Genomic DNA, 25,591 nt, shown 5'->3' with positions numbered 1-25,591 from the left:
GATAACTAAACCTCACCCTCGGCATTTTCAAAGAAGAAGGCAAATTGAGTTTAGTTACTACCTTACATCCTTGTCTGTGGATTTCTCCTGGGACAAAGAGGTTGTGGGGCGTGCCATTCGGCGAATTAAATCTGTGACTGAGATTGATAAGAAGATTAAGCATGGTCGGGACTAGTTCCTCTTTGATCCAAGAGCCGAAGAGCACCATTCTATCAGTAGTAATTCCTTGGAAAATTCTGCCTATTAGAGTTCTACTAACGATAAGCTTGTCTGGCCGTTGAGTCTAATCAGTGGATTCTGGGGATAATCCCTATATCGGAGTGGCTAAATCGTTGCGTAGCAAAGCGGTCTGAGAATGTTGAACAGGGTTCCTTTTGTAGCGCTGTCTACTAACCACGGATTAATAACGCATAGGATCATGTCGTAAACCGGAATTCAGTATTAAAATGGCAGTTCCCCAGTACAGAGGACTAAGGGTGCACCTCGGGCACGCCTTCTCTCAATTAGCAGGGTCGCCATTGCTCAATAGCAAACATGAGAGCTTTTACATCTTTTACAGTTTTACTAGGTAGCCTAGCCTCACTCGTTGAAGCTGCACCATTTGACCCACCCTCGGTCAGATTTGTTTCCCCTTCAAAGCTCATCCCCGGCAGCGCACAAAACGTTGTTGTTGAATATTCTGGCGATGTTGACGGGCAATTGACTTTGGTTTACGGGTCATGCGACGGTGAAGCTGTTGTGTCAGAGGCTAAGCAACGTATTGGATCCACACACGTTGGCCAACATCCACTGGCCGAGCGTCATCTTGATCACCATGGAAGGCGACCAACCAAGTTTGTTTGGTTGGCCCCAGAAGACCTTCCTTCAGGCTGTCTGCGTGCCTTCCTGGACGACGAACTCGTTGGCCAATCTGATGAGCTCGTTACAGCCAGGAGACTGAGTCGACGAAGCGAGAAGAAAGCGGCGTTTGCAGACGTAGCTGGAGATGACAGCATGTGGTTCGATGGTGTTGCATATCTCAAACAGAAGCAACCCGACGAGGCATTCGTCGCCGCAGCCAAGACCAAGTCCTTCGGCATTCTGGGTGGCGGCATGTCCGGACTTCTATCGTCTGTAAGTTTGATGACATCGATAGTAGCAGATTCTTTCTGATTAACTTGGAAGCTTATTCTTGACTCGGTCGGCATTCACAACTGGAAGATCCTCGAGTCTTCTGAGCGCATTGGCGGTCGTATAAGAACAGCGTATATGAACGGTACCTCTCCAGAGGACGGCCAATATCATGAACTTGGACCTATGCGATTCCCTTATGAGCTCACCGATTCCGAGACTAACGAGACCTTTCCGTTTATGGACCAGCGCATGGTCTTCCAATTGGCTGACGTCCTCAACGAGATGAACGCCGGGAGCAAGTCACTTCAGGTTGAGTTTTGGGACTGGATCCAAAGTTCACCAAACACACCTGTCGATACACCTTTTCGCCGTCCAGATGGAACGTTTCCTGGCAAGACTGAAGTGGCAAATGACCCTGCCTACGAGAACCCGACTGTGTACCACAATGCCACGGCCGCGAAGGAAGCCATCAAAGCTTTGGACGACTTCAAGGGCTTGGACCCTGAACGTATCCGCATGTACACAAAGAACATCTTCAAAGCCTACAAGCAAGCTAAGGAGGACGGGGGTTTTGACTATTCCGAAGTCTCATACCTACGAGACGTTATCAAGACCGATCTCAACACCACAGACGAGGTCACGCCGTCCCAGAACTATTGGCCTATGTGGGAGTACGAAACTGTATACTTTCTGGCTAGCAAATGGGTGACTATTAAAGGTGGTCTCAGTCGTCTGCCTGCTGCGTTTGAGCCTCATGTGAGGGACCGAATTCAGTACAACTCCAAGATCAACGGCTTGCGCTACAACAAAAATAAGACTCTCTCGGTATCATGGAAACCAACTGGCTCTGATCCTTTCAAAACCCCTAACAAGATCGAGAACTTTGATTATGTGCTCAACAGCGTGCCGCTCAACCTGCTCAAGTTTTGGAAACTTCCGCGATACTCGAGCCTGCTGAAGCGCGCCATCGATCGTACTCTGTTTGCGAACGCTTGCAAGGTCGTGGTTCAGTTCAAGACACGATTCTGGGAACAACTCGAGAGACCCATCTTGGGTGGCTGCACTCGTATCACCAGTCCCCAACTCGGCCAGGTTTGCTATCCATCGTGGCACCTCAATGCCACAGGACCAGGAACTCTGATGGCCTCTTACCTCTCTGATTATGAGGCTACCGCTGCTTGCGCCATGTCGGAGGAGGAGCACATGTCATATATCAAAGACGCTCTCACAGAGATACATGGTGATGTAGTCGATGAGAACTGGACTGGCACCTGGGCTCGCCAATGCTGGGAGCAAGAGGAGCACCATGCAGGTGCTTTTACCATGCAGATCTTCTCACAGCAGCACTTGTATCTGCCTGCATTTTACCAAACAGAGTTCAACACTGTTTTCATTGGCGAAGCAGCTACCTTCACACATACCTGGCTTTTCAGTGCTTTAGAGAGTGCTACTCGGGGAAGCGTGCAGCTGCTCTTGGATTTGGGCCTTGTAGATGAGGCTAAGCAGGTAACTAAGACTTGGATGGCCCGCTGGATAGATTTATAATTTTTTCAAGAAATAAAGAACAAAGGACGCAGGTCTTTAAATATAATAAATAAGAGTACAGTAAGCCAGAACAGAAGATAACTACTAATATATAAGGTCTACCATAGAGTGAATTTCAATCCTAAATAAGGCCAGATTATGAAAGAATAAGAATGTGATCAAGAGATATCAGAGTGGCCCAACCCTCACGTGCTTCCACCCCTACCGAAATTTAGAAATCAATCTTGAATCCGCCCCAATTTAACCGGCTGAAAACCAGGTCAGGGTCATAATCACCCCTGACGCGCTTCATCTTATCCAGATTTTTCTGTGGATATTCGAGCAATGGATTCTGATACTCGGCCACATCACCACCATAGAGAAAGTCAGTAGCAAGTCCTAATTCCGTGTTTTGGGCATGGAAACGCTCGAGAAATGCTCGAGCCCAGGTTGTCACGCGGAGATCATCTTCCGGGCGCGCCCACGAAGTGGTTAACTGCCACCCTAGGCACATTTGTTAGCAGGCGCTTCATACTTCTGAACTTCTGTCAATACTTACAGATATAAGGCTCTTTATCTTCTAATCCGAATGTGTTGCCGATCCCGTTGGTCTTAGCTACGGATGCTGCAGTTCGAGGGACAAGGTTGAGAATGAACGTAGGGAGCAGGCCAGGAACATCTGCAATATCAGCAATTGCAGTATACCATGCCTGGTAAATCTCGTTAAGTCTTTTAGCATCTGGTTTAATGGTGTGGTGACCAAAAGAGATACTAAACCGAGAAAATATCAGCTCACATGTTTCAAACCCTGAAACACTGATGAGACTTACCGGAACATCTGGTTAGGAGTGACCATCTTGGAGTGCCAATCGATCGGCTTCGTAACATTATGAACTCGGCTAACAGCATTGGGGATGGCAGTGAAGTTGGCAAACCGCGAAGGTGGAGATGTTGTCCCTTCTTGGAGACCAAAGACTTGAGGTGTAGCTTTATTGGTCGTGACGTTATAGTTGACGTTAATGACGGCGCCCGCTCCGACAGAACCATCGTCTGAGAGGACCATATCGCAAGCAGCCTTGATGAAAATGGGTGCCGAAGAGTCCTCAAAAATTTGAAACGTGCTGGTAACGAGAGGGGCCTTGAAGGTCTCGAACTCGAACTTGGTAACGATGCCATAGTTCAGCACGCCGCCTTTTAACGCCCAGAAGAGGTCGGGATGCTTATCTTTGGTCGCTTGTACTTGGGTTCCATTTCCTAGGACAACATCATAACAGACCACCCTGTCCATCGTAAAACCGTATTTGTTGAGAAAGTAGTGGACTCCTCCGAGCAGGGTGAGTCCAGGTACACCAATGGTCTTCAGTCGACCGCCGTTCACGTAAAGCCCGTGGGGTGCTAGTGCTGCGTAGACATCCTCCCATTTGGAGCCGCCGCCGACTTCAACGGTTCCTTTCTTGCAATTCACCTTCTGTTTGTTCAGGCCAGCGAGCACGACGAGAACTCCATCGTTGATACTGTTTGATCCAGGATACTGGTATGTTAGCGAGCATACTCAATAGGTTCCTTGCGCTAACCAACTTACAGGCAAATGGCCACCTCCACGAACAGCAAATTGAGCATTGGTTTTGTGGAAAATCCTCACAGCCTTGGACACATGTTTGTCGGTCGCGGGACGGAAGATACAGGCGGGTATCAAGTTTGACCGTTTATCCCAAGTGTTGATTACCTCGTCGTCGTATTCAGTCGTGTTCGGGAATAGTGTCATGTGGGGATAAGAGTCTTGAAGCTCGGCGCAGGCTGTTTTGACAGAGTGAGACACAAACAGGTCTCGAGGTCCAACACGATTGGCTTGCGCGATGCCTGCAGTGAGCCAGACTGGGACGAAAAAGGTGGAAAGGCGCATCGTAAAAAGCGTGAAAATAACTGAGTGTATCTGTTTGTCGAACAATCTGTTGGGCATAACAATGCAAGTCTGCTCGACGATACCCTTTATATGGTTCATAGTGAAATGATCATCTACGTAATCCAAGCCGTTTTAGCAAACGGTAACGTCGGCTTTGGATCATGTCTGAGCCTCTTAGTGGGCGCAAACCGGGACCGAAACCGAAACCGAGCCGGGATTTGCGCCTGGTAGATTACCACAAGCGCGTAACACTTTAATTAGGCACACGGCAGTTGATGCGTGCGTAGTCGCCAAACGTGGTTGTCAAGCTTCTAAAAATGCATCCGTATTAGGCCATTTGGGCTGCCGAGAGTTTATTCAGCGAACCCATCGACAACCTATAGCTACCAACCGGTTTGATCACTGTATTTATTTACTCATTTGTCTGTACTTTATTCCCATTTAATATTTTGGCGACGAGTCGATTGACAAAGACTGACGAGCTATGGATAAGACTTATTCCTACCTTTTCATGAAACATTATTGGTGCTCCTCCGCCGCTGAGGTTTGCTTCTTAGGGTCCCAAGCTCACCATAGCATGATCCAGTCTAATTAATGGTCCTGAAATAGTTGGCGGCTTTTTTCGCGCTCACCAACCATCTTGCGGACATTGTTGTGTCCACGGAATCGTTTTACCCCCTAGTGCCAGAACAAGCGTTGCCATTCGCATCCTCTGATAGCTCCATGGGGTTTTAGTCTCAGTATAGCTTACTGGCTTTTGGCTAGTTGACAACGATAACCCTCGTGAAACTGCGTTTTCTCTGACAGTTATTTATTGAATCTAAGTTTGCCTTAGTGATCTTACTATAAATGAACCAAGCTATCGAGCCTCATTATATTGAAGCAAAGCCTAACTCAAGCCTCAGCCTACCCTTAAACTTTATTCTTACCTTGTAGCGAACATGCACTTTGATTGGCTAGACGATGGTTCCGCTCTCGGTTTCGGTTTCGGTCCCGGTTTTGCACAAGCTTGTAGTGCTAATGGCTTCTACAATATCCTTGTAAGCTAGCTAGCTGGTTAGGTATATTATTTGAGCCCTTCTAAGTAGATCGTAGTAGAATTTCTTGCACCTTCTACTGTATTTTATCATATATATCAAAAGTTAACAAATGGATTCGAACTATCCCGGGTAAGAAGCCTGCTCTACTCGAACAACTTGCATTGACATTAGTAGTCCTCTACCACCTCCGAGCTACTCTGAAGCAACGACAACAGATCCTTTTACGACAGTCAGCTTTGGAGTCGTCTCTCCAGTAACAACATCCTCCAGTCCTGTGCCATTCAACGTAACAGTATCGCCGATGGCCACACCACCTCTATCATCTCGATCCATAGAGGAACTCCCCAACTCGCAAACCTATCTCTTCAACCACAATGTATCGGCCGGACAATTCGACACCGATTGTTCTCTGGAGGCTGTTGTGCCGGACGGGCTTGAACTTGCAGTCATGGAACATTCGGCGGATCGCGATATCTTACCCATTGCCTACGAATCAACATCACAAATAAGCAATGCCGAGTATGAGTCTGGTTTAGAAGTCATGGCTGTAACCCCTCCTGTCAAGACCGTTACACCTCTCCATCTTCTCGGAGATCAACCCGAATCAATCGACTGCCCATACTGTCTGCGCCGCAGCGAAACGCGAGTGAGGAAAAAGCCCTCATCGACAACACAGTAAGTCCCGAGATTCCACATGGAGATGAACTAAACTAACAAAGCATAGTCTTCAGGCTGTAGCGCTACTTATGACAACTGTTTGTGGAGCAGCGGCTCCATATATGAAGAAATGGTCCTTTGACATTGAACAATTCTGTCAGAACTGCAATAATAGAGTTATGTACAGGGCGAGAGGGAAGGATATAAGGATTTGCAAAGTACCTGAGTCTTGGAAGGAAGAGTCAAAACTACCCGATGCTGACGGCGATATTTCTAAACGTTGGTAGTGGAATGCTTCAACGGCCTGGATGTTATAAGCAACGTGGAGTATGGCTACGGCATACCTCTGGCTATAAGGATATAATGTTTGGGATTAGTCGGGAGTCTTATCTGTGTGAGATCAGCATGAAGTGACGTTTAAGTAAAAGTTAATATATTATCTGTTAATTTATTATTTCGACATGAAATCCTCCCGGAACTATAAAATAAATATTTCATACGATATTCCGTTCTGGAAGGCTTGCTTATCGTATGCAAAAGCCTTAAATTCAATATGTATCTACATTGTTGCATCACAATCATTGAGCAAAAGCCAAGCTTTGCAGGATCTTGAAAACCTCCTCCAACTTGTACGTGAGTTTCAAGAAACACGAGCCAATCTGGTTATCACAGTAAACTATGACTCGGTCACAGATGGCGTGAAAATAGCCGGCTACAGGTTGCAAACAACATCATTCTCACTGTGAATAAGGTCCTAGAGTTGTTAGGTGATGACAATATAGGTAAAACCATCGTCTATTTCGAACTTCTAAACATCTCAAGTATGTATCATTGCTATGTACTATAACGTTTCCACTAACATTCTTTTCACCGGTACATTTTCTGCTCAAGGATCATCTTAATCGTGGTATAGCTTCTAGCTTGACTTGGGATATGTTGGGGAAGAACGTGGCAGAGTATTTGAGATGCAGGCCAGTCGATATTCACATTACATATCTGAACCGTGGGAAGATTTGACATCCATGCGATATATGAATAAACAGGATGGGAAATGGTGCTCTCCATTCAATCTCATGGTTCACGTGGCGCTTAACGAAAGGCGTCATTGCCACACTCACAGACTGTTTCTTCGCCCCAGCATCCTGTAGCTATGACGCTCTGCATTTTATGTTAGTTGTTTATGTGGCACATGTAGCGTGTTGAAGGGCAGTAAAACATACAAGACCTGACTCAGCGCATCGGCCAGTGCAGATACTAATGTTACACTCCGCAGAACCTCGAGACACACTGTCTGCAGAGATAATCAGGGCGGCGGCGGCGAGAAGCATAAGTTTCATAGTGGATGTTGATTAGTTAGTGGGTGAAAACGAAGTGTGAGGAATAGCTAGTTGTTTGAGACTTATTTGTGATATACGCATAAGAGACATACCATTTAATGTGTATATTACTGAAAGGTTCTAGAAGAATGTGGAAAGTAATAAAGGACGAGAACGCGAGATGCGTGATGAGCTTCTTGGACTTGTGTATAAAAAATAGTGCCAACCACCAACCGACGTCTGATACCTGAGCCCCATAAATATGTCAGCGACTTACATTAGCGTAACATGGGTTGGTCTGTGCTGTGTTTTAATCTGGTAGGGTAAAAGCCCACTAGGTAATATTAATTCAAATTTGTTTAAATAAACAAACTAATGCAAGCTGCTGATTGCGCCAGTAGTTACAGGCTTCAGAGTATTACCCAATCTTAGAACTACAAATCAAACAAGCTTGGCCAACTCTCATGTAGTGAGCACCGAAGCATAGATAATCACTACCGTGAGTTAAGATAACGGGTCTTAGCAATTTACTTTAGGGTCGATCGGGGAGGTGGCCGAGAATCCAATCACTGTTCTACAATCAAAGGCGGCAAAACAAACGTGTCGGAGCGCTTTCGCGATACCTATGTGGGGCTAATTTCTTGTACTGAGTTATCTACGTTCCTCCTATCTTGGTAACCTTGGCCAAGTTATAAAGGATTTCCTCACCCGCTTTGTTGAATCTGGCCCTGCCTATATTATATATACCGTGTTGTTTCGTCTATTCTTTCCTTAGTTGGCCTGGACGAAAAAATTCCAGCTATGGGCACTTCTTATAAAAAGCTACAACAGCAGTCTTCTTCAAACTTGAGCATTACTTCTTTCGGAAAACCATTAAATCAGGCTCATAACGGTGACGTTGAAGTAAATACGGCCACAAACCCTCCACAAACCGAACGAATAGCCAGTCGAGGCAGTCGTGATGTTATGGATTGGGATGGTTTAGACGATCCCGAGCTTCCCATCAATGAGTCCCAGACGAGGAAGTGGCAGAATATTCTTATAGTAATAGCATTAACTTCAGAAGGGCAGGAGATGAAGAAAAAGTGCGGACTAAGAGAGAACGCGAACTTGTAGTTTACTATCTCTATGGGGCTTACTAGGAAAGAATTATCTCTAGACGAATCATAATTTTCTACCACCAAGTTTGTGCACTGGTCTTTTTATGTCAAAATATTTATGTGAAGGTATACGTAACGCACTGTAATTTAACATAAATCTCCTGCCTGGTTGGTAAAATCTTCTGTTTAAGCTAAGCAGTACCAACAAATTCGGAAACTTATTCATCACCGCAAATCCACCGTGCCAACTCTTCGGCATGTATAGCGGCCGGTTCTATGAGTGGAATGTCGCCAAGATCTTCTTGCCTCACCACGAACCCCAGATCCGTGCTGCCAAGTATAATAGCCTGTGCTCCCCGAGCGACGAGCTTTTTTGCCTGATTTATAAACATGGCCTTAGTTGACTCTGTCACAGAATCAACACCCTTGGCCACTTCCTCGAGCATGCCTCTGTTGACCTTGTCAATTTCCTCCGCAGTCTCGGGAATAGTAACGCTCAAGCCGCAGCGAGCCTGCTGTAAACGACCAGCAAAGAAATCTGGGTTTTCTGAATCAAGCATCGAAATTTTAGGGCCAAGTAAACCCAGACGCTTCACTGATGGGTGAGTCTGGGTAATGTAGGCTGAAAGAAAGTCTGCGATGTGAAGGAGTGGCACATTTGAGGTAGCAAGAATGTTTGACAACTGGGCGGCCACTTTGTGAGCTAAAATGGCACAGACAGCGATTCCATCAACTCTTTCGCTCAGTGCCTTGATCGGGTCTGCATATACTGAAGTGAAGGTTGACCAATCCTCGTTCATAGCATGCTGTATCATATCTTCGAGATTGGCACTGTAGATGTATAGTGGCGCAGCTGCTCGGACTCCCAGACGGACTCGCACGGCTTTGTTGATGATATTGTAATAGAGCACAGTGACATCAGGTGTCATGCCTCCAAGAAGGAGAACGGTTTTCATTTTCTGGGCTGTTGTATTGTAACTCATGACGGACCTAGTGTAGAAGAAAGAGGTCAAGGCTTGGGCAAAATAGTAGGTTAACAAAACTCTAATGGGAGGGAGTAAGAAAATAGCCCCAAGTCAGAGTGACTCAGCGTTGCTGATTGAAGGGCGTGGAGTGGAGTTAGCATTGTCTAGTACTGATATAGCGGGGAAGAAAGATAAGAACATCACTGAGTAATATCAATAATTATCATTCTTGACTTTTCACCTTTAGCTAGGATACATCCTCTACTGAACTAAGATCGACCTAATCAAATCAATTTAGTAATTCAGTGATTATCAGTAGCACGTGTGATGACACTGAAATTCTTGAACCGGTTCGGGGCCACACTCTCGCTGTGAATGTCCAGTTGCCAGAGTATGAAGGCCTAACTAAACTCGACTGGATCCGGGGCAAGATTGAGACTCCTCGGCTGGGTGTGAGTGCGTCTATCAACGATGAAGGGAACGTGTGTCTCGTTGCTGTTAATGTCAGCGACACGTGCGACTTCATGACTAGATTGGAAGGTATCCCATCTGGCGCGGAGGTCGTTGTTTACACCATTGCTGGGCCCAACATAGCCAGCACCGATACAGCGGAGAAAAGTGAGGTTAGTATCAAGAAAACTAAATGGGTTGCTGACCAGACTTATAGGTTCCCACAAGCATCAATTACGATACTAAGTTGGAAGCCTTGAAGAGTATAATCTCTGTAACTTGCAAAGACTTGACTCATAGACTACGCAATGTTCCCGAAATTTTGGTCAATTAGCCCCATGCTGAGTCACTCTTAGTGACGCAATACCTTGGCCATAATTTTGGTGGCTGTGTGAAATTTACTCAAGGCTTAGCCCGTAGCCCTTGCAATGCTGGCGTCCCAAGGCAGAAAAGAACGAATGGATGCGGGATATCTCACTTGACAGGGACAAGGATCTTGAGGGCTATCGAAGCCGGGGCCGCAGGGCTGTTATCGTGAAGACTCATCAAACTTGTGGGTCCCTATCCGCTTGTCCGAACCTGGTTTGACATGGAAAAGTCAACCAGTAATGCGCCTTGAAATCCTGACAGATTCATTGCAGGCGGGGATGTCAACTCTGTAGGATCGGCTGCAGCCATCAGCCGCGTCGCAACAGACATTCCCAGCCTTCAATTTCCCCAGTTTGTGTCAATTATGTGATATGTCAAGATTTGTATAGATAATACTACGTAGAAGGGTACTGTAGCCGCACATATTTAGCAGACACGCGGTCCGGGAAGACATTTTACTCATTTTCCTTTCAGCCCCCTCCATATCCCCCTGTCTTCTAAGACATGATTCTCCAGAATGGATGTAACAAGGATCAGGCTCAAAGACTGTCTATTGGACGTTGATGAGGCTGTGCCGAAGCGTTGCTCTTTCAGCCGTCAATTCAAGAACAAAGTTCCTTTTGCCTTGTAAGGCCCCTGCTGTACTAGGATTACCAAAGAGTTTTGGCTGGCTCTGCAACACATTTCTTTTTAAAACGCCCCGTTCATTTCTTATCTGTAGTCTTCCTCTCAGTTTCTTAGATAAACGTCTTCGCACTTCAAAAATAGCTGATCGCTACCACCGAAATCTCAACAATGCGTCCCTCGAAGGCACTGTACCTTCTGGCTGCTAACAGCCTATGTATATCGACCGCTGTGGCTCTTGATCGGACTCGTTCCCAATTCAAGCACTGGTTTCCGACTATCGAGCAATTTGCTAAACACCGGTTCGAAGATGCATGCCCTGAGCAGTACGCGAACTACTTTAATGAATCGCTCCCTGATGAAAATGGGGCGCATGTACACTCACAAGCCTTGATGAACTGTATTCTGGAGGAATATGGAGAACTAAATATGGCAGGCATGGCTGTAACAGCTATCCTTCTGGCCCTTCTACCTTCGGGTCTTGTTCAGTTCGGACCCAGCATGGCTGAGATCAGCATTCTCAGCACTCGGAGACCAGTTCTTGCCACACTTCTGGGCTTCGGATTGATGTCACCAAACCCTACTGAGTTCGAATATGAGGAGATCCTGGAGAAAGCAAGCAACGGCGGTGCTCCACTTATACCGATACGTGCTTTAGACGGGAGATACTTCATTGCCAAGGTCCTTATCTCTCTTGTTGAGTATATCATTGCAATGACAGCAGCAGGAAACCTTTTCTATCAAGTCTATCGGTTCACATATCAGTCCATATCCTTAGCACCATTGATGGTATACCTCTATGGTTTGCCTGAAGCAGCCACACTCTTTGGGTGGGCTTCTCTCAACTTGCCACTTTATCTACTCAGTTTTGGCGTCTTCGCCCTGGCCTTCCGTCGAGTGAGACCCAAGTCGGGATACAGCAGAGGGGGGAATCGCTTGATGCAGTTGATCACTACTGAGCTGACTCCCTGCGGCCAAGGGAGAGACCTGAAGATTGAGCGCCGACCGAATCGACAATTCCTGCAACAGTTTCTTGGGATGGCAGTCAGACTGTTTTCCGGACTTCATATCATCGTTGGCACTGTTCTCATTGGCAGCATTGTTCTTATCCCAATCGCGGACTCACTACCCCTTATCTACTCTTTTGTATTCGCAGCTATATTTACTCGGGCTGTATTGAGCTTCGAGTTGAATGGTTTGGCTAGGAAGACGACTATTGTATCAACAGGAACCGCTGGCCAGATTGACAATCAAGTTTATGAGACACATGCTCTTGAACCCAAACGCTATAATAGCCTAGGCCAGTCTGATTAGACAGGTTATACTACCTTGGTAGCACAAAGATTTATGTATTAGATGCCAGTAATGCCCAAACTTAACTCTTGTGACCTTACACATAGAGGATGCGAATATTCGTCATTCTGCAACACCTGGATCTTTTTGAGCCAATCCTAGTGCACAATGTAACTACATGGAAACCAGAACCGTTGTGATTCTATACAATCTATCATGTTATAACTCCCTGATTATTTGGTGTTTCTGGATTTGGCGGATAGGATTTGCGAGCACTTGACACCAGCTCTATTTTTTCATCCCTGACACCCCATTCGGCGTATGAGTGGTGTTGCTCTTAGCTTGACTTTAGATTTCCCTGATGATTATCCAGAGGCAGACTGAGCGGAGAGATTGCCATTATCTGAGGTCCTAGTGGAGGGCTTTGATCGCACAATGAATTTCTTGAGACCAGGAAGGCAGACAACAATGACTGCCGTTGTCATTTCGGCGGTGCATAACGTATCTTAGATTCAACTCAGTAAATCTAACTTCAGATTATCCTTGGTAATGCTTGAGGACAGTGCCCGGGCATCCGGGATAGGAGGAACACATACTACTAACCGCATTATCAAGTTCAAAGTCCGTGAAGTTATATGCAATAAAGCGTGCAAGACTAACTGTCAAGGTTATTATACTTAGAAAAAAGACCATAACTAGGCTAAATTTCTATTCTTTGCGAAGTATCAAGTGCTTGAGAATGGAAAAAATGAAAGTAAAAGGCGATATTATACGTGTGTTAATAGATAGGCTTATTTAGAAGTTTTAAAGGGTTTTTTTCTTTTTAAATGTACTTTGGTTACTGTAACTATTGATAATTATCATAATAATAGATGTAAGAGACACACTTGAGGCATCAGAAATCTTATATACTTCGTTGCTCACAAGAACGATTTGTCTTATGCTTGAGACTGTGAAAACAATCGTCTTCTTTACTAAAAGTGGAGGCGGGCCTTATGTCTTGTTAGGCCGAAAGCATACTTAAATAGGTATTGAATGATCTGTCGATCAGTGATAGTGTTGAGGCTGACTCTCACAGACATGGTGCTAGAGTACTTAGGCATTTAGAATGACATACAATGGCTACTGACTTGTACACGGGTTGAAATAGTATCTGACCTCATCTCGTCTAATTTCTTAGAAGAATTAACGACAATGTGACTACTCTGCCATCATCAGTTCTTGCTGATCAGATGATCAAAGAAGTCACCTAGAAAATACGCCGATCTCTTTGCATATCTTGTCTTCTCCTCACTTTCAAAGTCAATCCACGTCGCCCCAAATCGATCTGAGAACCCTGCAGCCCACTCCCAGTTGTCCGTGAACGTCCAGCCAAAATACGACTTAATTACAACGCCTTCTTGCGACGCCTTGGCAACCTCGGTAAGGTAGCTTTTGTAGAAGTCGACTCTAAATGGGTCCTCAAGCACATCATCGACGCCATTGGGCTTCCAGTCGTGCTCACCTTGTGCTGTGGTACCATTCTCAGTAATGTAGATCGGCACGCCGTAGCGATTCCAGATCCAGCGAAGCAGCTTGGCCCAACCCCAGGGTGTCGTTCGCAGCCAGTACGTGTCGCTCATGGGACCTCGCCACTTGCCTTGCTTATTCTCGTCAAGCTTATCAATATTGCCGAGGTGATCATTGATATCAGCAGTTCCATCACGATGCCGTACGTAGAAGGCCGAGTATGAGTTCATGCCGTAAAATTCGGAACTGCCAAGAACTAGCTCGCTTTCTTCTGGAGTGAACTTAGGCAGACGATCGCCTAGCTGCGCACGCATGGAAGCAGGGTAGTCGCCGGTTTTGTATAAAGGATCGGCAAACCACGCAATTTCGAACTCTCGCGCTCGTTCGGCGGCTTCCTGATCCTTGGGATCATGGACATCCCAAGGCTCAGACCAATTGCCGTGTAGTGTGATCATGATGGTCCCCTTTTGAGTAGGTTTGAAATCGCGCTTATACATATCGGCGACGTAGGCGTGGGATACGAGCTCAGTATGTCCCACGGTGAAAGGTTCTGTGCTACTATCCCCCTCTTCGTTGCGGTCGCGGAAGCTTGATCGTGCGGGTGCATGTACGCCAGCGGCATAACCAGCAAGAGAGTATACGCCCGGTTCATTATAGGTGATCCAGTTCTTGACGCGATCGCCAAATCGCTCGAAGCAGACGCGGGCATAGCGGGTAAAGTCGGGTGTGTAGGCGTCTTTGTTCAGCATGCCACCATAGCGGTCCTCTAAGGCCTGGGGAATGTCCCAATGAAAGAGTGTAACGAAGGGCGTGATATTGTTGGCCAAGAGCTCATCAATGAGCCGGTTATAATAAGAGACTCCAGCTTCGTTGACGGGATCATCTTTTCCACCGAGTGGAATGATTCTCGACCATGCCAGTGAGAATCGATAGCCAGTAGCCCTGTACTTGCGCAGCCACTCAACATCGGTCTTATAGAGATCGTAGGATCTCACCGCGTCGTCGCCAGTACTTCCATCTTTCACCTTCCCCGGAGTGTGCGCAAACTTGTCCCAGATTGACTCGCCCTTGCCATCTTTGTCCCATGCCCCCTCGACCTGGGCGGCTGCTGTGGCCCATCCCCAGATAAAGTCTGGAGGTAGGGCGCCTTTGATGGACTCGTCAAATTCGGTCTGCGAAGACATTGTTATGGCGACTGTTGGTAGAAGAGTATAGGTTGAAGTGAGGAATGACGACACGTACCAGAAGAGGAGTTCTCTTTGTTCTTGAACAATGGTGTGCCACTAATCATGCGTTGTCAGAAGGAAGCCTGCATGCACAAAGTGGAGGTTCAGGTTGACCAATCTAGCCCCTGAGCGAGCATGGGCATGTCGTGTATCGTGCACATGAAAGCAATGGCTCTTCGGACTAGTGAAGACCGAGATTTGTCGTCCTTTGTGCACAAATGATCGCACGAATGATGGACAGCAGTTATACGTATACCGGCCCGTATAGCCGTTTACCCGTTCAACCCAAATTATCCACAACCCCGCGCTGGCTAGGATGCTGCAACAAGCCAAACTAGCTGATCTCAAGTCAGTCGTTAAATAACTTTTCGCCGGGATGTGGGAGTTTTCGTTTCGGACTGCAATGCGCTTAGAGTGAGCTAGACCGAAGAAATTCACCTGATCAGGGTGACCCATATCTCAGTCACCTAAATACGAGACTGCACATATTGAGCATGTCTAACACTATGTGAAGCATAGATTAAATCCTCAGACTAAGTTTGGTACTGTGTAGCTACGGTTTCCCTGTGTGACAAACGACAAGATGTAATTTAGCATCATCCATGAGGAATCACATCTGCATTAGAAGACAAAATACTGTATTTACATTCATAGCATTCATCGTCTCACTATAGCTCAATACAATTGTATCTAATCTCCTGCCCAGTGAAGTGTCCATAATTAGACGTGAGTCACAAGTGTCCCATTTCGAGCGCGCATCTTATCCTCCTTGATTGAGGCCCACTTGGCGTCTGCAATCTTGACACTCAACTTGATTGGGTTGGTGTTCTTGGTCTCAAAGATGTGATCAATCTCCTCAAGGTTCAGTTTTCCAGTCTCGGGGAATATAAAGTAAGCGATGATGAGTTGGATGAAGTTGTAGCAGATATAGACGGCCCAGATCTTGTATCCGACTGACATGATTCCGACTGAAATTCCGTAGTTGTGAACAACACCGGCAGCACCCTGAGATTGTTAGCATAGAACAACCACCGCGTATTCTGAGTAGCCTACCTGAAACATGGTGTACAACGCCATACCCTTTGCTCGTAGAGGCAAAGACAACAGTTCAACAGGGTACAAGTTGTGCATAGTCGCAATGAAGGATGCACTACAAACTTGGAAACAGAAGATCCACAAGACCGTAAGGTAGGAGAGGTATTTATCTCCTGGTTGCACCTCAACGCGCCAACTGGTGATAGTGACCGCTGTCTGAGCGACAATGATAGAGATCAGACCCACGAAGATTAATGTTCGTCGGCGGAAGTACTCAACAAGGTAGGCACCAAAGAGAGTGAAAACGAAGTATGTGGCAGTCAATCCCAAATTGATACCCAGAACATCGAGTTTCTTGGTAATGCCGATGGTTTCAAGTGCCGGATCCAAATAGAGACCAATGATGCCGCCACCTGAATTGTATTAGAGTGGGGTTCAGATAACAGGCAAATAGAGCTCTTACCGTTCCACTGCTGAAAGATTGAGTAGAGAAGAAGGATGAATGTACGGAACCATACAGCCTTGGTGAAAAAGACGCGAAAGTCCCAAGTGGCACGGAAGCCAACGGTCGAATTCTCAATAGACTCGTCAATCTGAGACATCATGAGGTTCACAAATGAATGGTTGACATCCTCGGAGGAAGTAAAGTATCGGGAAATTGTAAGTCGAGCTTTTTCTCTCTGGCCCTTCATGACCATGTAACGAGGAGACTCTGGGCAAAGCCAATAGATGGTGACACAGACGAAGAGAGGAAATATGGCCTGAATGAGGAAGGCCACTCGCCAGCTCCAGTCACTTTCCCAGTGTGTAAAGCCCATCATGATACCCACAATAGCTAAGGAACCAACTTGGAAGAAGGCGCCAAAGATACCCACAATACTATTAACAAGTTAGCCCACGCCAGAAAATAGATAGGACATGAAGAAACGTACTGTCCACGGATATGAGGAGGGGCGATCTCCGCAATGTACTGAGAGCTAGTACAAAGCGCAGTTCCAAATCCCAAGACGAAGCGACCAAACATGAACAGCTTAACATTTGGGGAGAAGCACTGAATAATGGCTGCGACAATAGTGAGGAAACAACCGATGAAGTTGACGCTTCGTCGCCCAATCTTATCCGCGAAACAAAGGAATGGGGCACCGCAGAAGTTTCCAATGGTCATAAGAGCGTTAATAACACCGAGGGTTGAGCCACTGTTTTCGAAGCCAAAATAATCATGCCAGTGGGTATTGGAGTTGATACTACTAATGACACCCCAATCGATACCATAGCTGCATCCCGACAGTCAGTTTGCCTCCAAGAGAGGAGCAGAAGTATTGCAGACTTACGCGGCCTGGTTTGCGCCCATGACTACCATGTACAAGAAGATGCGGAATCCGGCTCTGGATTTCAAGTTCAGAGCCTCTCGCGATTTGGTTATCAAGTGGTCATCTGTGATTCGGGCGGTGACGATCTCCTCGACGGCGACGCCTGACTTGTTTGCATCGGCCTGAACATCCTGGTAGATGTTTTGGCGCTCGAAAGACGCTCGTCGAGCCTGGATAGGCATACTGACGTCTCTTTTCTTAACGATGACAGGATACTAGAGCAAGAGTGCTGGAGTGCAAATAGGAGCATCTGTGGGTCGGGTCTTGAGCTAAGGTATTTATGTCAAAGCTCTCTAGGGACATTTCAATGTAACTCATGCTTGAAATGCTTGGCGAGGTAGGGTAGCATGGCAAGGTTCTGGCGGGCGGATGTGCCGAACGGTTGGAGCCGATACTACTACGTTAGGAGGATCAGTCATGCCCCCACTCCCTTACTTGACATGGTGTTTGCGACAAACAACACAACCATTCCTTACATGGTATAGAAGCCCATGTCAGCTCGCTCATGTGGCCAAAGGGATTTTGCAAAGTTCCCCTCAGGCAACAGTCGACAACTGCTGTTCCACGCCATATTGGGATAATGATCACGCCTCGATCAAACATTATAGGGTGCAGTACGATGGCGGCTAAAGTTAATGCTCATACCAAACAACCCAGCTTTTAACCAGAGGTCGAAACTCCTGATTCTGGGGTTGGGGGGAACCCTGTCAACCTAAAGAATAATTCCTCGAATAGCGTGGTGCAGCGCAACGCTACCCCGACCACCTGCATCGGTTTGGGGGTTGCCCATATTGCTTCCCCGGGCTTGTGCGACAGGCAGACGATGCACGAAGGATTAATCAGCCTATGGTCGTTAGTTAGCCCTACCGATTCTTCACAATCAGCTAACTTTTTAACTAATCTTTTTCATCTTGGGGCGTAAGAGCCGTTTATTCACTACGGCACACCGGCGCGCATTCCCATACGTAAGATAGTAACAAGCCGCCATAGACGACGTCGGTTTGACAGGACCCAACAGAGCCCTATTTTTACAATACGCCTCCCCCGCATCTTCATAGTCAGAGGTTCTTTCTATTGGCAAGATTTATCTAAGGCTCTGCGTCGATCACTCGTCAACTATCATCCCAGGCCTTTCACGCTATGGCCAGGGCACAGGCAGATCGATGTGAAGCTCTGGAACGCGCTGCTTTCAGGGTTAGCCCTTTCCGAGATATCCAAGACGCTTTCAATATTCAGTGACCACTAAATTGATACTGAAACCCCAGCCGAGATCGCGAAAAGACTGATATATGCGTTTATTTCTTCAAATAGAAGGATACTGTATTCTTTTCTAATTACATCAAAGTCAAATCTGATATTACTGTGGAGGTATTTGCCGAAAATGGCCTTGCATTCTCATATGGAACTGAAGTCAAGGTTGTACTTATTGTCCTCGCTACTGGTTTCGTCAGTAATCTGTTCTAACATGTTGACAGTATAGTTAGATCAGCTGTGGCTAAGAAAGCCGGAGACTGTTTTGGTCATAACAGCGAAGGCGAAGTTTTTAGGGCTTTTAAGCTGTTGTATGCGGATCCTATCATATAATTTAATTTTGACACCTGCTACCTTGACTTGAAAAGAACCTGAATTGTGGTACTTGGGAGTTGCCCTTGGATATGCTCGGTATTATTTCCGTTCTATGGCTCCATTTACCAATGCGGACGACATGGCGGCCTGGTTCCTGTTTAACATGATTAAATATTTGTGGCACAGTGATCTCTAGAGAAGATTAGGTTGAATTTCTGACCTCTTAGATATTCTCAGTTCTCACCCTACAGCGAGGTCATATTTGATTTCCTGGCGGCCTTGTCATTCAACGCAAATTAACTGTTTCACAAAACCCATTACATATCCTACGATCAGATTAAAGTAAGAGGTTATTAGAGGCAGTAAAACTCTCCACGTGTATTATGTTGAACGATATTCCCGTCGATCCGGATTATCTCCGTCGTATCTTCTTGACTAGCAGCCATTATTCAATGACGTCCTTTGCCATAATCTGCCTATGACGTGTCCTGGTTTAGTTTTGTAGGTGCTTTATATTCACAAATATGGAAAGATAATTGATTAGAAGTGTCCGCATCCAAGTTTGCTTCGCGGGTTCTTTATGGTCTGCTGCCGATGGCATACAAGACATGCTTTCTAGGCGTGCATTCGATTGGGTGTTAGATATAGGTTGAGGAGATATCGACATTGGGGAAAAGTAGGATCATGATTATGCTGTTTCCAAAAGTGTGGAATATAAAAACAATCTTCAACTCTGGTTTGCGTTAAAAGCAGTCTTCATTCATTGTAGATCTTGAGCAGACTGCATAACAATATGTAGCCTGGACCTTCTGACATTTGCTGTAGTCTATAATTATGCTGCTCCTCTTTGTTGTGTTTAAATATATATTTAATTGAAAGAGAATTACAAACGATAGTATTGTTCTGGGGAGTTTTCCCGACAACCCTCGGTTGTCAATGGGACCAAAGAACTTACTCTCATGTGTACCACGTAGGCTCCGGAATTTCTCCAAGGAGTTGATAGCGACCAAGTTCCCTATTTTTGTAGGCAACGGGGTCATGGAGAGAATGAGTTCGGACGTCTCGCCAAAAACGGTCAAGCCCAATCTTACTTTGGGTAGACTTGGACCCTGTAAGCTCGAAGATCCCCGATGTTACGCGTAGACCCGTATCCGTAGCCACGACCTTAACACTGGCCACCCACTCAGCAGCCTCGCCACGCGCCGTTGCTGTTACCTTTGCCCGTTCCTCTACACTTCCAGAGTGTTCATAAAGCGCAACAATCTCCTGAGCAGCCTGATCGGCCACTGCCGTAGCGGCCCTCAAGTGAGCAAGGAAGTTGCCGTATGTCGCGAGAATGTAGAATTCATCTTGCGGTTTGTCTTTGTTCTATTTGGTGGCAAGTCAGCATATATCAGGAGCATACAATCCGTATGGGGTGCGCTTACATCGCCGCCAAATGGCCAGGCTCTGGTAGACTTATTTGTATATGCTGAGCCTTCGTGGAGAGCACCCCATGCAATACCAATGTAAAAGTTGCTGAAGACTAACTGAATACTATTAGTCGTGATTTGTCAGCTGTTATCCACACACTGCGATTCGATGTCTCAACTTGTTGTTAACGGTAAGCACTTACGTGGGTAGAAGAAGGGAGGCAAAAGGTATTCCCAAAATTGCGGGATCTGGCTTTTTCTTACTAGTGTCCCAACCAAGAGCATCCTTCCAAGGCACAACAATGTTCTCGATTTTCACGCTGCCTGACTCTGTGAGACGCAGGCCAACGTTGTCCCAATCATAAGAAAACTTGATGCCAGGCTGCTCTGTCTTGACGAAGGCGAAAATGTGATCCGAAGTATCCTCATAAGCACCCTCTAGAACAGTGAGGTCCGAAACGACGCCCCCAGTGTTGAAGAATTTGAAGCCATTGAACACGATATTGTCACCCTCAGCCGTGATTTTAAGATCACTATCGCGGGGATTCACAGCACCACCGATAAAATAGTTGTTGGTAATAATCAACTCTTGGATACGATCAGCTTGCTCAGGGCTCCCCACAACGTTCGCTGTCGTTGACCAAAGAAGATGGTATCCTAGAAGCATTCCTAAGGAGCTTGGTATTCTGTTAGCAAATTTACTCGTACAATCCTTAGCGGGAAGGAATATCGTACCCATCTCCTTTTGCCACTTCGCGTATGACCTTATAGCCCACACTCCATGGTTGCTCGCCACCTCCGTATTTCTTGGGGCCTAAAATCTTCAGAAGGCCAGAATGCTTCAAGAGAGCCACTTCGGCGCGTGGTGTCTTGTTGGCCTTTTCACGCGCGGACGCATCTTTTGCTAAAACATCAGAAACTTTCTTTGCTCTGTCGATCCAACCGGCCTCATCAGTTGGAAGTTCTGACCACTTTGACTTATATTCTTCGTAAGTTTGGGGATCAGTTTCTGCGTTATGCCGGCTGTCAGTAGCCATCTTAAAGATATAAGGGAGGACGAAGATTAAAAGATTGTGTGTGCAGAATTGGACTCTGAATAGTTTCAGTTAGTTCTGTAATTTAAGCTTGTAGCATTTTATATGTGCAGCTTACTCTGATGAGCAGTGCACTACAAACGCGGATGATGCCTACCGGCGATCAAATTACGTGTGCCGACAACGGCCGAAGCCAATTTCATCATAAACCTAATGATGGTTTAACGTGGGGGTTCTCGAAGCGCACCCAGAATATTCGCTCAAAGCGTTCTGGATTGGAGGAAGTAGGATTCAGGCTAAAACAAATTAATGGCATAATCATGAAGATAAATTATGGTATAACCTATGCTAGCTAGTAGGCACAATGATATGTACAAACTATGGCATAATCTACGCTAGCAATGGTGAAATGGCGAACCTTGATAGTTATCCTTGAGGTGATTAACGCAGTCTCCCTGTTGACAACCGAGCTAGTGGCCCTACAGATATCTGGATGAGTGGGAATAGAAAAGCCGAACGTAATGTGGCTCCATAATGTTCGGGTGCATGACACCAGATTATCTGTGGAACTCGTTTATAGAGAAGCACCTAGAGGTAAAATAGAAAAGATTTACAGAACGTATGCATGACACAATCATAAGAGTTCAATCACCTAAAGCAACCAGTATCATGCAGATAGTCTAAGCCCCTAAAATTAAGCTGAAGATCACGCTTGGTCTTCTACTGCGCCCTAAGTTTACATTCTGGGGACTGCAAACTACTCCTGCTTCCATGCCTTTTTAAAGTACTTGGAGGTATCTCCAAGTGGGAGCTCCACAATAGAGTCCTTTATCAACAAGTGGGTCGTGAGATACCTATTGTATAGATTGTGTTAGCATATCTCAGCGTTAATCACTATATTGCAATGTCGATCTTCAACTCACCATCCGACAAGTCCTGCCAGGAAGCAGAACACCCCTCCTGTCTGCTTCAATCTTTTAGCGGCCGCGAGATGGCCATCAGCAGTAGAAAAATAGCTGGCAGCTACGAAAAGAAACCCGAGTTCGACAAATACGAAAATCAGAATAAAAACGACGTTTGTGGGTAGTGAGGCAATAAGGAAAGTCAAGACAAAGACACTCCATACTGTTTTTCAGAAACATTCCATTAGCTGGAGACCATATCACGGTTCCAAATGGGAGGACCCTTGACTCACTGATCATGAAAAATCCCAAAGCATTGTTGTATTGTGTCACATCGTCGCCATACGCTTCTGCGATGCCGAAAGAAGGCGTCAAGATTGCCGCGTAACCTGCATAGAACAGACCTAGTTTCCATTTCGACATGTTTAGCATTTATCCGGTGCCAAGTGATAACTGAGGCTTGTTAAATTGAACTTACCGAATGCACTGTAAACAGAGTAGGCTAATCCGTTGCCAGCCGCCAGCTCCCACTGAGCAGATATCAAGAGGCCAAAAACCGCAACGAAGAAGAAATTTGCGACGTATACGTTAACTATTATGACACCCCGCCACTCCATCAAACTCAAGGATAAAGTGGTAAGAGTTGTCGCAAATGCACCGATTGGTAGAGCAGTCTACTCAATTAGCCTTCTCCTCACTCTTCTTTCGTTGTACTGCTGTTGAGCGTGATGGAGCGGACTTACGGCTGAGGCTGGCATTGGTCTGAGTGGTGCTGTGGCCACTATGCTTCGCTCAGTGAAGTCCCTGGTGGCTACAGTACGGCTATTTTCTTCATGTTTGTTGATAGACATGGTTTCTATTGCCGATGGTCGAGACTGTATACTCAGTATATGGCAAGAGTGGTTGCTAATTTTTGAACGGAACCAGCTGGCTCACTTGAACGAACCACTATCAACATTTTAAACATAAAATTACTCCAACATTATCACAGCACTTTTCGCCCTTGCAGGGATATACAACAAGGCCACAGCTTGAGAGTTGGCGCTAGATAAAGCAGTTTCGTGACTTTCATGGCGCTTTCTCAACCCTGGATCACGCCATCCAGGGCTTTGCCGCGATACAGTTGTAGGTCAAAAACTGACTAAAGAGAAGGGGGTTTACATACCACCGCGGCCATATTAGTGCCTAACGAGCTAGAGATCTACACTCTACTTCTTAATCCCTCAAGGGCTTGCAACCATATTGACAGAAACAGACCCTCTTTTTCTTGTCAAGTTGAAACCTAGTGATCGTGATCGCCTAAACAAATTCAACACTTTGACACTCTTTCGCGCACTTTTTGGGTGCAAACATTTGATTGGCAAGGTACATAACGTGAAATATTAAAGTCGCATTCCAGATGAAATATCGTGACTATTTGGTCCTGATGATCAATCTGCTGCCAGACACATCTCCGTTCTTCAGTCTCTCCAAAGCTCCGTTAATAGACCCTAGCCCTCCATCAATGATTTCAGATCTGGGCAGCTGTATAAATGAGCCGTCGAGGAGTTCATGGAGCCAAGTACTGAGATATGTGCCAATGCGTTCGTGTGTATGGAACAGCTTAACTGGCACTCGATGAATCTTCACCTCGGGATGGGATGTTTTTGGTTTGCCGGTAAAGACAACTAGATGTCCTCGACGACTCTCTTCATCCCTGCTATAGCCAGTGCTATGGTCTAGGTCCGTGGTAGTTGTCCCTGCAGTTTGGGATCGGTTGTGTATGATGACGTTCTGGCACCATTCTGCACTACTACTACCCACAGTATCTATAGCGAAGCGAAGTCTCCCTGGCAGTAGTTGATTCACTTCTTGCGAAGCTGCAGCGAGATCTTCCCTGTCGATTAAGATATCTTGAATTTTCATTAGATCTCCGTGCGTCGACCCAGGTCCGGGAGGTATTACTTACCGGTTCCCAGGGACTCGAGCAACTGCCGGTGTTTCTCTAGGTTCGCGACACCAACGACCTTTAGTCCAGCGAGCTTTGATAACTGGATAGCAATTTGAGCAGTGACACTAGATGCTGTTCCAGTCATCAGAAGGCATGCTACTCGAACTGCGAAGTAAGGGACCTACCACCGTAAATCATTATCCAGTCATCCGGACGGGGACTGCAGTCATGCGCTATACCCGGAATGACTTCGGGCTCCACGTCCAAAGGTAGGTCACTCGGATCCTCTTGCGCAATCTGCAGCAAGCTATGGTGATCTATGCTGCTTTGTCGACTAAAGCCAACACCCAAACAAACCCCTAGGGATAGGGCAGCAGTCACATAAGCTACTCCGACAGCGGCAGTGGCGAGAGGATTGCCAATGTTGGGCGGAATGCGTATGGCATTATGGGCGCATACAATTGCGAACTCCTGGAATGCGGCCTTCTTGAAATCTCTGTAGTCGGTAGAAATACCGAGCACCTGGACATTTTTAGTCAACACAAGTGTTCCAGGGACCGGGTTTTCGGAATAGACTTGACCTACCCAATCTCCAAGATGCCAGCCACCCTGATGGCCGTTCTCTGAAATGACGACTCGTCCTACAAACTCTCTTCCATTTACACAGGGTAGCTGGGGGATTCCAAATCCATAAGTGCTGTTGCTTTTAGTACGGTCTATCAAAAAAACCATGGTGGCGAGCAGGAAACATGTTGAGACTTACGCTGATTTCCAATCAATTGGATTGAGCCCGATTGCATGTATCTCAATCAAAAGATCCCCATGAGATGGCGTGGGTATCTTCCCATTTGATTCAATCTGGTACCTCTGTCCAACTTCATGCAGGAGTAAAATGCTCTGCTTAGAAGGCAATTCAGCCATTGGCTGTGGTTGAAAATGCTGCAGATAGGCCATGGTGATGCCTGGGCAATTTACAGAGTTCGTCACGGCACTTGGCGTGTCCAATACGGAGCTGTTTAAATATATGCGTATGTCTATTCTAGTGCCGAGAAATTCCTTTGCTCCGTAACTCGCAGCATGTACACTCTATGTAAATATTGTATGCTTGATCCGAACACGGCACATTGGATACCCCACGTTGAAGGGTGTCCTACATTCATGATCGGCCATCCACGTGGAGCTAAGATGTGCGACAGTGCTATAGAGATGTGGAGAGGGATTTACTTCCCATTGACCCGTGACGAAGATAGCGA

At 46.2% G+C, this 25,591-nt stretch overlaps 9 protein-coding genes across 9 annotated transcripts; 3 read left to right on the top strand and 6 right to left on the bottom strand.

Moving 5' to 3' along the window:
- Positions 1-347: 347 nt before the first annotated feature.
- Positions 348-2,710, top strand: EDB82DRAFT_494265 (uncharacterized protein). Its single transcript, XM_025732748.2, has 2 exons — positions 348-1,113; positions 1,165-2,710. The coding sequence occupies exons 1-2, from the start codon at positions 535-537 to the stop codon at positions 2,656-2,658; spliced, it is 2,073 nt and encodes a 690-aa protein (XP_025583723.1). The 5' UTR covers positions 348-534; the 3' UTR covers positions 2,659-2,710.
- Positions 2,711-2,869: 159 nt separating this feature from the next.
- On the bottom strand, positions 2,870-4,462 carry EDB82DRAFT_553396 (uncharacterized protein; the record flags this gene model as incomplete). Its single annotated transcript, XM_065609609.1, has 4 exons — positions 2,870-3,141; positions 3,197-3,408; positions 3,474-4,168; positions 4,220-4,462. Coding segments are annotated over 4 exons (1,422 nt in total), but the record flags the coding sequence as incomplete, so codon positions are not given.
- Positions 4,463-5,689: 1,227 nt separating this feature from the next.
- EDB82DRAFT_553394 (uncharacterized protein) lies at positions 5,690-6,601 on the top strand (the record flags this gene model as incomplete). The annotated part of the gene is made up of 4 exons (XM_065609608.1): positions 5,690-5,709; positions 5,755-6,255; positions 6,305-6,393; positions 6,525-6,601. The coding sequence occupies 4 exons, from the start codon at positions 5,690-5,692 to the stop codon at positions 6,599-6,601; spliced, it is 687 nt and encodes a 228-aa protein (XP_065464399.1).
- A 2,234-nt stretch (positions 6,602-8,835) lies between these two features.
- Positions 8,836-9,771, bottom strand: EDB82DRAFT_120301 (Asp/Glu/hydantoin racemase). The gene has a single exon (XM_025732744.2). The coding sequence runs from the start codon at positions 9,634-9,636 to the stop codon at positions 8,872-8,874; it is 765 nt and encodes a 254-aa protein (XP_025583719.1). The 5' UTR covers positions 9,637-9,771; the 3' UTR covers positions 8,836-8,871.
- A 1,112-nt stretch (positions 9,772-10,883) lies between these two features.
- EDB82DRAFT_573474 (uncharacterized protein) lies at positions 10,884-12,424 on the top strand. Its single transcript, XM_025732742.2, has one exon. The coding sequence runs from the start codon at positions 11,233-11,235 to the stop codon at positions 12,373-12,375; it is 1,143 nt and encodes a 380-aa protein (XP_025583718.1). The 5' UTR covers positions 10,884-11,232; the 3' UTR covers positions 12,376-12,424.
- Positions 12,425-13,417: 993 nt separating this feature from the next.
- EDB82DRAFT_494258 (glycoside hydrolase superfamily) lies at positions 13,418-15,394 on the bottom strand. The gene has a single exon (XM_025732741.2). The coding sequence runs from the start codon at positions 15,045-15,047 to the stop codon at positions 13,569-13,571; it is 1,479 nt and encodes a 492-aa protein (XP_025583717.1). The 5' UTR covers positions 15,048-15,394; the 3' UTR covers positions 13,418-13,568.
- Positions 15,395-15,723: 329 nt separating this feature from the next.
- EDB82DRAFT_494256 (general substrate transporter) lies at positions 15,724-17,775 on the bottom strand. Its single transcript, XM_025732740.2, has 5 exons — positions 17,456-17,775; positions 17,057-17,398; positions 16,588-17,003; positions 16,143-16,537; positions 15,724-16,094 (listed from the first exon to the last, which is right to left on the bottom strand). The coding sequence occupies exons 1-5, from the start codon at positions 17,674-17,676 to the stop codon at positions 15,810-15,812; spliced, it is 1,659 nt and encodes a 552-aa protein (XP_025583716.1). The 5' UTR covers positions 17,677-17,775; the 3' UTR covers positions 15,724-15,809.
- Positions 17,776-20,017: 2,242 nt separating this feature from the next.
- EDB82DRAFT_430044 (thermophilic desulfurizing enzyme family protein) lies at positions 20,018-23,082 on the bottom strand (the record flags this gene model as incomplete). The annotated part of the gene is made up of 8 exons (XM_065607687.1): positions 20,018-20,428; positions 20,488-20,596; positions 20,676-21,149; positions 21,208-21,562; positions 21,870-22,033; positions 22,430-22,631; positions 22,702-22,812; positions 22,887-23,082. Coding segments are annotated over 8 exons (2,022 nt in total), but the record flags the coding sequence as incomplete, so codon positions are not given.
- Positions 23,083-23,821: 739 nt separating this feature from the next.
- Positions 23,822-25,259, bottom strand: EDB82DRAFT_544539 (chaperonin 10-like protein; the record flags this gene model as incomplete). Its single annotated transcript, XM_025732737.2, has 5 exons — positions 23,822-24,300; positions 24,357-24,470; positions 24,524-24,860; positions 24,924-25,035; positions 25,102-25,259. The coding sequence occupies 5 exons, from the start codon at positions 25,257-25,259 to the stop codon at positions 23,822-23,824; spliced, it is 1,200 nt and encodes a 399-aa protein (XP_025583713.2).
- Between the last annotated feature and the right edge of the window lie 332 nt (positions 25,260-25,591).

This window comes from Fusarium venenatum (assembly GCF_020744135.1).
Source record: "Fusarium venenatum strain MPI-CAGE-CH-0201 chromosome Unknown EDB82scaffold_2, whole genome shotgun sequence".
NCBI classification, from domain to species: domain Eukaryota; kingdom Fungi; phylum Ascomycota; class Sordariomycetes; order Hypocreales; family Nectriaceae; genus Fusarium; species Fusarium venenatum.
The sequence above is the reverse complement of the archived record's forward strand: the minus strand, read 5'-3'. Positions and strand labels throughout refer to the sequence as shown.